We start from the raw sequence: 15,159 nt of genomic DNA, 5'->3' as shown, positions 1-15,159 counted from the left end.
CTTCCTGCCTTCTCACCACAGTCGGCATTTCGGCGGCCAAGCTGCAAAGGGAGCTGTAATGACAACTGGGATCTCCTTTTGGAAATACCTGAACTTAAAAGAACCTCCCTCCTGGGATGGCATTCATCATATGTCTGTTTATTCATCCTTTGCTCACATGATAATTTGCTCCTGCAGAAACGTATCTCAGCTCCACCCAGCGCTGGGGCTCAGCCGCTTCTGGCGCTGCTGGAGATCATGTACCCAGAGATATTCGCTGTACTGGGGGCAGAGCGGCTGGAGAGCGGCCAGGCAGAAAGGGACCTGGGGGTACTGGTTGACAGTAGGCTGAACAAGAGCCAGCAGTGTGCCCAGGTGGCCAAGAGGGCCAGTGGCCTCCTGGCCAGTGTGGCCAGCAGGAGCAGGGAGGTCATTCTGCCCTTGTACACTGCACTGGTCAGGCCACACCTTGAATCCTGTGTCCAGTTCTGGGCTCCTCAGGTTAGGAAAGATGTTGAGATGCTGGAAGGTGTCCAGAGAAGGGCAACAAAGCTGGGGAGGGGTTTGGAGCACAGCCCTGTGAGGAGAGGCTGAGGGAGCTGGGGTTGCTTAGCCTGGAGAAGAGGAGGCTCAGGGGAGACCTTCTTGCTCTCTACAGCTACCTGAAGGGAGGTTGTAGGCAGGCAGGGGCAGGTCTGTTCACCCAGGCAATCAACACCAGAACAAGAGGACACAGTCTCAAGCTGCACCAGGGGAGGTTCAGACTGGATGTTAGGAAGAAATTCTTCACAGAAAGAGAGATTGGCCATTGGAATGTGCTGCCCAGGGAGGTGCTGGAGTCACCATCATTGGAGGTGTTTAGGAGGAGACTTTATGGGGTGCTTGCTGCCATGGTTTAGTTGATTAGATGGTGTTGGGTGATGGGTTGGACTCAATGATCTTGAAGTTCCCTTCCAACCTGGTCTATCCTATCCTATCCTATCCTATCCTATCCTATCCTATCCTATCCTATCCTATACTACCCTATCCTATCCTATTCATAATGGTGAGTGACACAGTGAAACCTGCCCACAGGTGCTCCAGACCACATCACTGCCTTTGCAGTAGCTCATCCCAAGTCCCAACTGATTTCTAACTCTGCCCTGGGTTTCTCTGTACAGCTCTTCAAGAGTTGGTAACACTCTGAGGTGTCTTTGAGTGCAGATGGGAAGAAGAGCTGTTGATTGGGAAGAGGCAAAGGAGATGCCAACCTCTGTCACAGCACTCTCCCAATAGAAAAGATTTGTAGCAGTGGGTTGAGCCAAAGCTGCAGCTGCTGTGCTGTCACTTGGATATTAACTGGGGAGTGGGTGAGTGCAAGGAGCAGAAAATGCTGTGGAAGAGAGGAGAGGCGATAGGAAGAGGCTAGTGCAAGGGCCAGGCTCCTTTACTAGAGTGCATCCCTCTGCCTTTTGCTGCAGCCATCTTTCTCTACAAATGAATCTTGCTTCTGCTGCCTTTCTCTCTAGCTGAAGGTGCTGGCAGTTTTTTACCTACTGGGCAAGATCTCTCTTTTGTGGACTTTAGTTGTTGCAGCACCTCAGCTTCTGGTCTAGAGCAGCTCAGGTTTCCATCCCACCTGCTAACTTGCCCTGGCTTCATTCACCTCCAGCCTGCCAGCCCAGCCTGTTGGTCAGGAGTCTCAGCTGTCATTTGCAAGAGTAATTGCCAAAATTGATCCTGTACCAGGCAGATCCTTGTGACAGAGCACCCAGCCATCATATTCTGCATTTATTTGAGTCAATCAATGCTCTGATGCATATTTGGGTCATAAATACCCTGATAGAAATTGCATTTATTCTCATGACAGCTGTGTTCCATTCCCTTTTATTTATTAGATTCCATTGTCCTTTCACTTTGCACCTCGTGGAGCTGTCAAGTCAGCTGCTTACCGGTGACAAAGCTCACAGCTCAGTTCAGAACCTTCCAAAAATAAATCCTCCAAAGGGATTTGAGTAACAGCAGGATGGATGTGGTTGGAAAAGGCACTGGGCAATCACAGTTGGAAAGAGGAGGTTTGTGCTTCCCCCCCCCCCCCCCGGCTTCCCCCAGATTCCTTTTGCATTTATATTGCATTTATGACTTTGCATTCGCGATCCAGAGGTCACTGAAGCTAATCATCTCACTGATTAATGTGGAATTTTGGATCAGAGAATCACAGACTTTCCAGGTCCCTTCCAGCCCCTGAAAGATCATCTTGTCCAACCCCACACCCTCCGTGTCTCAAAGCTGCATTAATCAGGTTGTTTGGTATTTGAAATAGTGAGATGATGACTTGATGGTTCTGATTTATTAATATGTTTCCTCCCCCACTTAGAAGTTTTTTTAGCTTCATGTCTTTTTAGGCTGTAAAAATAGCAGAATAATCTGATTCTGAGATGAGTGAACTTCAGTGTCCTTCCAAGGGTAAAGTCAAACTGCAATGGGCACACCGCTCTGGACGAGGCAGAGTCGTTTTCTGCTTCTCATTCCCACACCCTCTGTGCCCAGGTTGCTGCAGAAGCTTTGCAAGGTGCTGAGCTTTGGTGTTAATTTAGGAAAGCATTTAATCGTGGAATTGATTACTCTGAAGTGCTTAATATAAGCATGTACTTAACTGCCTTGCTGGCCTGGGGCCAGTGCAGATGTACTCTTGGAGAGCAGAGATATGTGAGCCACTTGTGGTCTACTAGAGCCCAGCTCACTAGAGATCAATGGTTTCAGGGATGTGCTGCTTCCTGGAAGGTATCAGTTTGGGCTTCCTGAAAGATATCAGCCACTCAGACTGATGTAGGGACAGGAGTGTGGTGAGATTTGCTCTCTGGGGCAGATGTCCAGTTCTGGGCCCCTCAATTCAAGAAAGATGTTGAGTTGCTCAAATGTGTCCAGAGAAGGGCAGCAAAGCTGGGGAGGGGTCTGGAGCACAGCCCTATGAGGAGAGGCTGAGGGAGCTGGGATTGTTTAGCCTGGAGAAGAGGAGGCTCAGGGGAGACCATCTTGCTCTCTACAACTCCCTGAAGGGAGGTTGTAGACAGGTGGGGGTTGGTCTCTTCTCTCAGGCAACCAGCACCAGAACAAGAAGACACAGTCTCAAGCTGTGCCAGGGGAGGTTTAGGCTGGAGGTGAGGAGAAAGTTCTTCCCAGAGAGAGTTGTTAGCCATTGGAATGTGCTGCCTAGGGAGATGGTGGAATCACCATCAGTGGAGATGTTTAAGGAAAGCCTGGATGAGGCACTTAGTGCCACGGTCTGGTTGATTAGATAGGGTTGGGCGATCATTCGGACTTGATGGTCGTGGAGGTCTCTTCCAACCTGGCTGATTCTGTGATTTCAAAAACAAAGAGTTGCTGGGGAGATCTAATCCAGCCCATAACACTGGGCTACGGTGCTAAGCCACAACTCAGGCTGGCTGTGCAGCTTCTCTGCAGAGCCCAGGAGATGGAAGCGCTGCCTAAGTGCTCGTAGCTGTGTTCAACAGGTTTTGTCTGCACAGGGATGGGTGCAGGGGCTGCCTGTTGTCTATCAATGGGAGTTCATGTGCTAGAGATTAACAGCAGCATCACTCACGGCACTGCCGCTGAGAGCTGTGTGAGGTGACGGTGCCTGTGCTTCTTTTTGTGTCTTAACCTTTCTCTGTCCCCTCCATTTGTTTCACTCTAAATGTGAAAAGAGAAGAGAGAGTAAATTTGTCATTCCAGTCAGATCTCACTGTGCAAAAGTGATATACACACGGTCGTGCGGCTCACCAAACGTGGATGCAAATGGACATGTATTATTTATCAAGCAGCTTTGACATCTTAATATACTGAAGAAAAAAAAAAGAGGAGACATTTAGATCATTTCATAGTTCAGCATTCTGCATGGTTTTTTTGGGCTATCAGATATCATCATCCATGAAAAATTCATCGTTTGGGTCTTAACCGCTTTGTTTCAACGCATGCGTTCCAGCCGAAGGGGTTGTGTGTCCTCTCCTCATGCCTCTTTTTCTCCTGTCCCCCCACTTTCATGCAATTAAAAGTAGCTGGCTGGGGTTAGTCAGTGCCAAAAGCCCACCCTGTGACAGGGTGATAGGTTGGACTTGGTGATTTAAGAAGGACATTGAGACTCTTGAATATGTCCAGAGAAGGGCAGCCAGGCTGGGGAGAGGTCTGGAGCACAGCCCTGTGAGGAGAAGCTGAGGGAGCTGGGGTTGCTTAGCCTGGAGAAGAGGAGGCTCAGGGGAGACCTTATTGCTCTCTACAACTACCTGAAGGGAGGTTGTAGCCAGGTGGGGATCAGTCTCTTTTCCCAGGCAACCAGCACCAGAACAAGAGGACACAGTCTCAAGATGCAGCAGGGGATGTTTAGACTGGAGGTGAGGAGAAAGTTCTTCCCAAAGAGAGTTGTTAGCCATTGGAATGTGCTGCCCAGGGAGGTGGTGGAGTCCCCATCCCTGCAGGTGTTCAAGAGGGGACTGGACATGGCACTTGGTGCCATGGTTTAGTAGTCATGAGGTGTTGGGTGACAGGTTGGGTTGCACTTGATGATCTTTGAGGACTTTTCCAATCTTATTGATTCTATGATTCTATGACCTCAAAGGTCTTTTCCAACCTGGTTAATTCTGTATTCTGTCCCTGCCTTCCAAGATCTGCCCAATAATTAATGAGAGTCATAACTCTGTGACTAAGGAGGGATCTCCAGGTATTCTAGTATCCCACCCAAATCCTTCTGCCTTTGCTGAACCCAAGACAGTTGGTGAAAGTCAAAGAGTTTATACTACCTGACAGCAAAATCCAGGTCGTTGCTCTCATCCAAATCTCTAACGTGGACAGACAAAAGCCAGGTACAAATCAGCTTAAAACCTGGCAGTTTCTGCCAAGTTCCAAATTACTCATGAGTGTGCTGAGAGCCTCCTCTCAGATGTTTTCAGTGGTGTCCCTGGCCAGGTTGTTTCATGCTAGGCTGGAGGAGTGAGGAGGAGGAGGAGGTGGTGGAGTGAAGGTTTTGCAGAGGTTATCCCATCAGGAGCCTCATTCCTACACAACAGAGGGTCTGAGGTAAATGCTTTGGGGACTTTTAAGGGGGAAGCAAAGGGGAAAGATGAACTTTTGCAATGTTCCAGATGAGGACATTTCTCTTAGGGCTTTGCAGGTTAAAACTCCTTGTTTTGGTGAAACTGTTGCTCATTGATGGATTCAAATACAAGCTCAGTGCTGGTTCCAACTTTGTTGATTCTATCATTCTATGACTATAGGGCTGGTGCTAGTAGGATGATGTAGTGATGCAGTGTTTACTGGATTTCCTCACTGTTTCATGGTTGCCTTAAAATACTGCTAGAAAGGATGAAGGAAGTTGAGTTTCTGCAGCCTGTTTCTATTTGACCTCTGTTCCAAGAGCCCACAAAGAGCCCTTAACTTGCTTACTGTTTGCTTGAAATTCCTTCCAACCTTCACTTCACCTTCCCAGTGACTTTTAGGCAGAAACTCTTAATTTATTCTGTCCTGGTTCTGCCCATCCCCAGATTCTGATCTCACAGCAGGCTGTGAAGGACTGGTGCTTTCAAATGTAATATGAGTTTGCTCGTCTGAAGTTTCTTTGGGGGATGAAAAAAATATCTGTTTGATTAAGGCAACACTGACTTCTGAAAGCCTATCAGACTGCAGGAGTTTGTAAGGCAGGGCTGCAGAATGTCTAATTAAATGGAACTACTCTCGAGAGGGTTTGGCTTGCAGAAAATTAGTTTTCATGTTCTGGGCCTGATGTTTGTGAAACATTTCTCTCCTCCTTCTCTCCTTTGCAGTTTTCATCTGTAGCTTCATGGTTGCAGCACCTATCTTTGGTTACCTGGGTGACCGTTTCAACAGAAAGATCATTCTCAGCTGTGGGATCTTCTTTTGGTCAGCTGTCACTTTTTCAAGCTCCTTCATCACTGAACAGGTAAGGCCTTTCCAAGGGTGTTATGCATGCTGTCCTGAAAGGATGGACAATATGCTCCTAAACCCACTCCCAATCACAGTGTGCTCAAAGAGAACATGTCCTACACACAGCATGTTGCATTCTCTGACCTTTTGTGGGTGAAGTGTGATCTCTGACTGTGTTTTCTTAGCTATGAAAGCTGTTATTCTTTGGCCAGGAGCATATCTCAGCAGGGACTGCTTGTTGACATAAAGGCTTTGTTTTCAGGGAGATCCTAAAGAAACTTTAGAAAGCTTTAAAAAAGGCCTGGTTTAAAAAAAATCCAAACCCTCATGGTCTATGCAGTGGTGTTCTTGTCTTCTGGTGTGTAACAGAAGCATTGGAGTTGGTTGGGAAGTCAGCTGGTGGTGTGCAGAATGACCGCTGCATCCAGCAGTGGTTTTCTCTCTGTGCTTTGTTTCCCGTCCAACAAAGCAGTGAAGGTGGATGGTAGCACTGAGATTACATATGGCCTCATCTCCTTTAATGGCAGTCAATGGATGAGTCAGGGCAACTGTTGATGGAGTTGTCAGGCTCACTTAATTTTGCCAAGCTATGCACAGCATCCCTCACCTGCTTTCAGGACAGCCACAGTACCCCCGTTTGAGGACTCCTCATTGCATTCATTTTCTTGCCTGTCAGAGGCACTTGGAGGAAACAATGATCTGGCAGTTTCAGGGGGAAAATATCATCTTGTTTAAATCATATTAGAGAGGAAGTTTAATTGCTGCAGGTGGCAACATTCCTGGAGAAACAAATCACAGCTCCTGGCATCATCAGGCTGATCTCCCCAAGGGAGGCAGGGACATTCCTCATCCTTTCTGTTCAGCTGCGTTCCAGAGATTGCAGCGTTGTGGTCACGCCTAAAGAATGACAACCAGGGACTACACCTCCCCACCCTGCTCTCTCCTGCCCACCCACATGCTCTGCAGGTTCTAATAAAAGAGAATTTCCACCCAAAGTGGGCAGTGGCAGTCACATGGCTGGCTGGCTTTCACCTTGGATTGATTGTCAATGCATTTCTAAAGAAGAAGTGCAGATGGCCAAATGTAGAAGCCTTTAACTTGGTAAATTGCTCTGGTTTATAATTAGCCAGGAAGCATCTTTTCCAGAGAAAGGACATCACCCATCTAAAACAAAGAGGATTTTTTTGGGGGGGTGTTTCTTTTAAAAACCTTCTCATAACATTCCAGAAAACCACCTGGGAAGCAGTCTATACAAGAACCAATTGCCTGCTTGTAGGCAGTTTTAGGACTTTGGAATTCTAAGGTGAACTAGCTCAGAATAGAGTAGAGTAGAGTAGAATAGAATAGAATAGAATAGAAATGAAATAGAATTAACCAGGTTGGAAAAGACCTTTGACATCATCAAGTCCAACCTATCACCCAACACCATCAAATCAACTAAACCATGGCACCAAGCACCCCATCCAGTCTCTTCCTAAGCACCTCCAGTGATGGTGACTCCACCACCTCCCTGGGCAGCACATTCCAATGGCCAACCTCTCTTTCTGTGAAGAACTTCTTCCTAACATCCAGCCTAAACCTCCCCTGGCACAGTTTGAGACTGTGTCCTCTTGTTCTGGTGCTGGTTGCCTGGGAGAAGAGACCAGCTCCCACCTGGCTACAACCTCCCTTCAGGTAGTTGTAGAGAGCAAGAAGGTCTCCCCTGAGCCTCCTCTTCTCCAGGCTAAGCAACCCCAGCTCCCTCAGCCTCTCCTCACAGGGCTGTGTTCCAAACCCCTCACCATCTTTGTTGCCCTTCTCTGGACACCTTCCAGCAAGTCAATATCTTTCCTAAACTGAGGAGCCCAGAACTGGACACAGGACTCAAGGTGTGGCCTAACCAGGTGCTGAGTACAGGGGCAAGGGTTGATATATACGGTTGCCAATATGCAGGAGCTCAGAGTGGAAGTGGCATTGTTAGCCAAAGGAAGGGAGAAGGATGTTGGTAAACTTGGATCATGTTTGGAATCCAAAACCCCAACGTTTTGGAATCCACAAGAGAGACAAGATCAAAGTGTTGATTCCTCCTGGATTTGCATTGGTACTACCTCTGGTTTCAAACTACAACCTTGGACAAAATACCCCACCCCATCAGTGAGAACAATTCCCTGTCCTGGTTTTACTGTGATCCTCAGTTCTACTGGAAGAGCTTACATCTACTAAGCCAGATGTCTCATGCCCAGCTCTTGTTGCTTACTCCAGGAGATGATGGAAAATGTCACAGCTGCTGTGTGGATGTGCCTTACCCAGGGGCTGCAGCAGCTGAACAAGGTCATGAGAATAATCCCAGTTTCATGTGGTATCCCTGCCACTTTGGTAGCCTTTTTGGAGGCCTGATCTGTAATTGGGAAGACATGCCACAAAGAACAAGGTGATGACCTGAAGGGCTAATGAGAAGAATAGACTAGACTAGACTAGAATAGAATAGACCGGGTTGGAAGAGACCTTCAAGATCATCACGTCCAACCCATCAACCAATCCAACCCACCTAAGCAAGTAACCCACGGCACCAAGCATCCCATCAAGTCTCCTCCTGAAAACCTCCAATGACAGTGACTCCACCATCTCCCCAGGCAGCCCATTCCAATGGGCAATCACTCTCTCTGTATAGAACTTCTTCCTAACATCCAACCTAAACCTCCCCTGGCGCAGCCTGAGAAGAGCTGATGCAGCTTGTTTTTCTTTATGGAGTGACTAACCAGGCATTTTCCTTGATCTTTCCCTTCTAGGAGCAAAACACTGGCTCTTCTCTCAGTGTTTTGGTTCCCTTTCATTTCAGACAGTGTATGTTTGTTTGTCAGGGAGGAAGGCTAGAAGCTGGAATATGAAAAACTCTTTGCTGGCACAAATAATAGCAGCAGTAATACTACTGTGAGCAGATAAGTACCACATCCAAGTCAACATGAAAACACGGGGCTAGAAAGAACAGTTTGGCACAGGCTGAGCCCACTGAAAAACTTCTGTACAGAAATCTCCCATCTGTGGTGACAGCAAAAATAGTGAAGCAGGCAAGAAGCAAGAGCCTTTCAGTAGAAATAGCAAACTGTGCCTTCAGGGACTGCCTTTCTCTGCATTTTGACAGTGTCTTGTGGCTCATGCATGCTATCAGTGTGTGATGGAGTACACATCCAGAGAGTTCAAATGGGGAATGTAAATGGAAAGAGACAGCTTGACAAAGGCAGAGAGCAGCTACAGAGCTGCTTAGCCTGGAGAAGAGGAGGCTCAGGGGAGACCACCTTGCTCTCTGCAACTACCTGAAGGGAAGTTGTATCCAGGTGGGGATTGGTCTCTTCTCCCAGGCACCCAGCGCCAGAACAAGAGGACACAGTCTCAAGCTGCGCCAGGGGAGGTTTGGACTGGAGGTTAGGAAGAAATTCTTCACAGAAAGAGAGATTGGCCATTGGAATGTGCTGCCCAGGGAGGTGGTGGAGTCACCATCACTGGAGGTGTTTAGGAGGAGACTTGATAGGAGGCTTGGTTGCATGGTTTAGCTGATTAGGTGGTGTTGGATGATAGGCTGGAGTCAATGTTATTGAAGATCTCTTCCAACCTGGTCTATTCCATTCTATTCTATTCTATTCTATTCTATTCTATTCTATTCTATTCTATTCTATTCTATTCTATTCTATTCTATTCTATTCTATTCTATTCTATTCTATTCTATTCTATTCTATTCTATTCTATAAATAACACCACGCAGCAAGAAAAGGACCTGGAGTGAGAAACTACCTCAGACAGATGGATTTTGGTATGGGGAAAAAAAAAAGATTGGGGCACAATGAAACAGTTCATTTAAGATACTATCTAAATGCTATTTCATGCTGTTTAAAAGCAACTAAAAGCTGGCAGACAAAACAGGCAACTGGATATATGTCATGCAAACACATAGTTGTTTTGAGAGCACACTGCATTAAGGTTTGTAGCCACTTATTAAAATACCCCTGGTTATTTATTACCAAACATCTTTGTGCTGTTAGCGTGGAGTAATGACCATCAGATAAATGAAGCATGAATCTCTCATCTGCTAATAGCTACTAAATAACTGAATAATAGACTCTCACAGGGGGGAAAAAGAAAATGAGGCCAAAATTTAAGGCTAGTTCCAGAGTATACAGAAGGTGATAGCTGCAGAAAACAGCAATGCCTGAGTTCCATGCACAGCAAAATAAAAACTGGATACTTAAATGCTTGGTTACTGTTCATGAGGTCTTCTCACATTTAAAACAAATCCAAATAAGAAATCCAAGTGAGCACCACATCAGGGAGTAATTCCATCCATACACTAGGTTTCACACATTAAACAAACAAAAACCAGGCTAATGATAGAATAGAATAGACCAGACCAGTTTGGAAGAGACCTTTGAGATCATCAAGTCCAACCTATCACCCAACACCATCTAATCAACTAAACCATGGCACCAAGCACCCCATCAAGTCTCCTCCTAAATGCCTCCAGTGATGGTGACTCCACCACCTCCCTGGGCAGTCCATTCCAATGGCCAATCACTCTCTCTGTGTAGAATTTCTTCCTCACATCCAGCCTAAACCTCCCCTGGTGCAGCTTGAGACTGTGTCCTCTTGTTCTGGTGCTGGTTGCCTGGGAGAAGAGACCAATCCCCACCTGGCTACAACCTCCTTTCAGGTAGCTGTAGACAGCAATAAGGTTTGCCTTGAGCCTTCTCTTCTCCAGGCTAAGCAACCCCAGCTCCCTCAGCCTCTCCTCACAGGGCTGTGCTCCAAACCTCTCCCCAGCTTTGTTGCCCTTCTCTGGACACCTTCCAACCATCTCAAGATCGTTTCTAAACTGTGGGGCCCAGAACTGGACACAGGACTCAAGCTGTGGCCTAACCAGTGCTGAGTTCAGGGCAGAATGACCTCCCTGCTCCTGCTGGCCACACTGCTCGTGATCCAGGCCAGGATGCCCATTGGCCTTTTTGGCCACCTGGGCACACTGCAGGCTCATGTTCAGCCTACCATCAACCAGTACCCCCAGGTCCCTTTCTGCGTGGCCGCTCTCCAGCCACTCTGACCCCAGCCTGATAATTTAACTAAAGAAAAATCATCAGATTGAAATAATGTAGAAATAATGACTCTTGAAGTCACTGAGATGATATTGAAAAGGCCCCTTTTAAGTGTCCTGACCATTTGTATGGGTGCAGAATTTCTCTCCGGCAAACCAAGGAAGGAGTTCTCCTGCGCTTTGCCTCTGGCACTTGCACATTTCTGTTCCAGAACACTTCCTAAAATAAAAGTTGCATTGAAAAAATAAATAAATATATAAATCATTAACAAACTTCTTCATTAGTCTGAGATTACTTCAAATTGTTACATATTTAGACCTCTCTCTAGATTAACTCCGTTTATAGAAACTTCAGTGCCGGATGCATCTACCTCAATTTGTGTGTTGTAAGTACAAACACCTGCTTGGAAATTGCCTCCTCTCATGGACAACTTTCCAACAGTTCTGCACCTGCAGGTACACCAATTTTGGTGCTTTCACCTGCAAAAGCCTTTTGGCTTTTGGCAAGCATTTGCAGAAAGCACTCTTTGGCTGTCGGTCCGTGTTCCGTAATAAATCAGCCAGAAACAAGGGAAGCTGCAGGGCACTGTGGAGTCATAGCACAAAGAAATGCACTGGGCAGACAGTTTCTTTACCAAGATGCATTTCCATCCACACCAAAAGCTAAATACATATCTGTCTTCCTCTGTAGCAGTATAAACTCTGATTCAATTGGTGAGCATTTTTCCCTTCTAGCTCATATTTTGATGAGTGTCGTGCCTGGTTGGTTGTGTGGTGACTGATCACCACACAGGATGGAGAGGCTGAGGGAGCTGGGATTGCTTAGCCTGGAGAAGAGAAGGCTCAGGGGAGACCTTCTTGCTCTCTACAACTACCTGAAGGGAGGTTGTAGACAGGTGGGGGTTGGTCTCTTCTCCCAGGCAACCAGTGCCAGAACAAGAGGACACAGTCTCAAGCTGCACCAGGGGAAGTTTAGGCTGGATGTTAGGAAGAAATTCTTCATAGAAAGAGAGATTGGCCATTGGAATGTGCTGCCCAGGGAGGTGGTGGAGTCACCATCACTGGAGGTGTTTAGGAGGAGACTGGATGTGGGGCTTGGTGCCATGGTCTAGTTGATTAGATGATGTTGGGTGATGTGTTGGACATGATGATCTTGAAGGTCTCTTCCAACTTGTTCTGTTCTGTTCTGTTCTATTCTATTCTATTCTATTCTATCAGCTCAAGCTGGTTTGTACTCTCAGATATCAAAGGAAAGATTCTGTCCCAGCTGCACCACTTCTCTCTTTCTGAGTGATCAGGCTGTGTGCTGAGAGTTTGTTTCTGGCTGCTTGGATATGTGTCTATTAGTCATAATGATAGTTCTTACTGCTAATGACTTTGGCCAGAACTTATCTTAGCTGAAACCTTGGGTTTGGTGCTAGCCTTCCTACCCTTCTTAGCCCAAACTGCTGGGACATCAAAACCTCTCTCCCTCATGGGCAGACTGCAATATCTTGAAGCAGGAAAGAGCTTGGCGGTGGAAAGTTGCAGCCTGTTCTCCTTTCTTGTGAAATATTGCTCTGTCCCATCGAAGTATCTTGACTGAAGTGTATTTGTGTGTAACAGGGATGCCTGTTTGCAGATGAGCCAAGTATTCTGCTAAGCAGTTAGGCTCCACTAGGCTGGGAGACCAAGTGTACCTAATAATCAGCCAGACCAGGCTGTGGTGATGTGGGTTTGCTGGGAGACATCAGAGCTGCAGATGGCAGAAAGTTTGGAAATGGAAAAGTGAAGAATGAAGAAGGTAAAGCAGGGATGTGCTTCATAATCCTCTAGTTCTTGGTAAATACTTCTCTTTAGGTGTTGATATAGGTAACATGATAAAACCTTTCTGCTCCCACAGCAAGGCAACCAGGAGAAGCATTTCTGCTAGTGTCTTGTTTTCCCTCTTTTCCTCTCTTTTTGACATACCTCTGAAAGAGGAAGCCAGTAGCCCACTGTGGCATTCCAGTTAGCCTGCAGTGCTTGCTGAAGTTGTGTCTTTCAGACTTGCCAGATGGATATTTCTTTCCCAAGCTTGTCTTTCAAGGAATGCTACAAATGATGTGCTGTGTGGAAACAAATGGTTGGCTGGGTTAACTTTAACAAACACAAACGTCAACCAACCCGCCCCCTACACACGATGATTCATTCTGGGGAGAGGGGGGAAAGAAAAAGCCTTTAGCCTTCCATGCTCTGGCAGAAGTTCTGTTCTCAAACATACAGCTTCTGTTCCTTTGCTTCCACTGTGTGAGATAAATCTACAGTTCGAAAAGAAAAACAACCAGAAACAAACAGAACGAAAAGCCTCAAGCCATCGGTTTGTATGTGAGAAGAGTACTGAGAGTCATCTTTGAAGTCTCCATGAATTACTGCAGTGCTGGATCCCACTGTTCCATCCTATTATTCTGGAGCAGGACTCTCTTTTAGCAAGGAGGCAAAAGAGTCTCCCAGCAGACTCTATGAAGTCTGCTGCACACACCTTCCATCCCCTCTCTCACGTGCAATTCCTGACAGGCTGTGTGGCTGGTACAGAAACTGGTGCCGGAGCTAACACGGGGAGTTCTTGGACAAAGGCTGTTAGATGGCTCTGATGTCTTTTGCCAGCCTTAAATGTGGCACTGGCACCCTACAGAGGAGCATATGCTGTTGACATTTGGATTGCTGCGTGCTTGCCCTTTTGCTAGACTGCTCAGGGAAAATATAGTCCTCTGTGTACTCTCTTATCACAGAGCTAGAGATTAGGGTGGGTAATATACTACAGGGGTGTTGCTAATCTATCTGCCAGCAGTGTCAACACTCCCAATTACTAAGTGCTGCTGCTCTGGCCATTTGTGTAATGCTGGTGTGGTGCCTCACTGCACTACCTGGGAGCTTGAGCCCACTCCAGCTTTGCCTCTGCTCTGTTGAGATGAGACGTGGCATCTGCACGTTGGTTCTCTCCAGCCATCAGGGCTCCCTGCTCAGCACAGGAGAGCTGCTGTGCTGGGGATCAGTGGGTGCTGGGGATCAGTGGGTGCTGGGTGAAAGAGGAGGATGTGCTGGGTTTGGTTGGCTGCTGGGTGAAGGAGGAGGATGTGCTGGGTTTGGTTGGCTGCTGGGTGAAGGAGGAGGATGTGCTGGGTTTGGTTGGCTGCTGGGTGAAGGAGGAGGATGTGCTGGGTTTGGTTGGCTGCTGGGTGAAGGAGGAGGATGTGCTGCATTTAGGTGGCTCTGAAGTCCCAGAAGAGAGGGAAAGGATAAGAGTTATCATCTCCATTTTACACTGCAGAGTGAAATTCCTTGTGAGCTGATTCTACCTCACTTTCCCTGTCCCATATGGCTGAAAACAGATGCTTTGTAGGAAGATCATTCCCACAGCTCCATTTAGACCTGCTTCCCCTCTCAGCAGTCTGCTGTGCAAAAGGGTTACTTGCACTGTAATGAGCTGGTGATGGTGTTGCCCATCAGGAGAAGAAATGAACCTACCTCAAGTCTGCTTCTATGCACCTGCAGCTATATGGCTGCTGGGGGTAGAGATGAGGTCTCCAAAGCTGCAGCTCTTGGGAGGTAGGAGTTGTCAGGCTCCTGCAGCAGTTCAGCTGTGAGAAACTCCCTCTGTGTTTTCATGGCTGCTTGGAGCTAGATTATTTCCAGCTCTAGATAGGACTAAATGAAGTCATAACAAAACCCATGCTCCCTAGACAAGGAGGTATGAGAGTTCCTATGGGAATTGAAAGGCACCATTTCTTATACCCCTCTCCAGCAAGAAGGTAGCTGCTGATACTTCCCAGTGCTATTCATAGCACTCTTCCAAGTTTTACCATCTTGTATTTTCTTATATATATATTATGTGAGTTACTGCAGCAAAAACAAATAAAAGGGCTTACTCCTTCAATAATGAAGCAGCATCTGTCAAATCTGCTAAGCATCTTCAGCACAGCAGATACCAAATGGTGTGTGGGAAACTGTTTGCTTGTAAAAGAGCACAGACGAGTGTCAGGATCTGAGCTCTCGAGTCTTGGGTCCTCGTTGTTCCCTCAGGTTTTGCTGACACAGGAGAGGAGAGGTAGGAAAAGCTGTACCCAGATGAAATAGTTGCAGCTTGCTGAAATAAAGTGCAGAACTGGTGCCATGTGTTTTGTCTCCTGCCTGCTTTATATTCTTCCCTTGTCCCTTTCTACCTGCCCCTCTTCTGAGGCAGGCTA

At 46.9% G+C, this 15,159-nt stretch overlaps 1 protein-coding gene across 4 annotated transcripts in view; it reads left to right on the top strand.

The window, feature by feature from the left end:
• Nucleotides 1–15,159, top strand: part of SPNS2 (SPNS lysolipid transporter 2, sphingosine-1-phosphate) — a 163,383-nt gene that overhangs the window by 69,615 nt on the left and 78,609 nt on the right. For all 4 annotated transcript variants that reach the window (XM_054166681.1, XM_054166683.1, XM_054166680.1 and 1 more), the window contains exon 3: nucleotides 5,775–5,911. In XM_054166681.1, coding sequence (XP_054022656.1) covers nucleotides 5,775–5,911 — 137 coding nt within the window. The remainder of the gene's footprint in view (nucleotides 1–5,774; nucleotides 5,912–15,159) is intronic.

The sequence above is a fragment of the Dryobates pubescens genome, chromosome 13, assembly GCF_014839835.1.
Source record: "Dryobates pubescens isolate bDryPub1 chromosome 13, bDryPub1.pri, whole genome shotgun sequence".
NCBI classification, from domain to species: domain Eukaryota; kingdom Metazoa; phylum Chordata; class Aves; order Piciformes; family Picidae; genus Dryobates; species Dryobates pubescens.
Note: the sequence above shows the minus strand (reverse complement) of the source record. Positions and strands in the feature narration are given on the sequence as shown.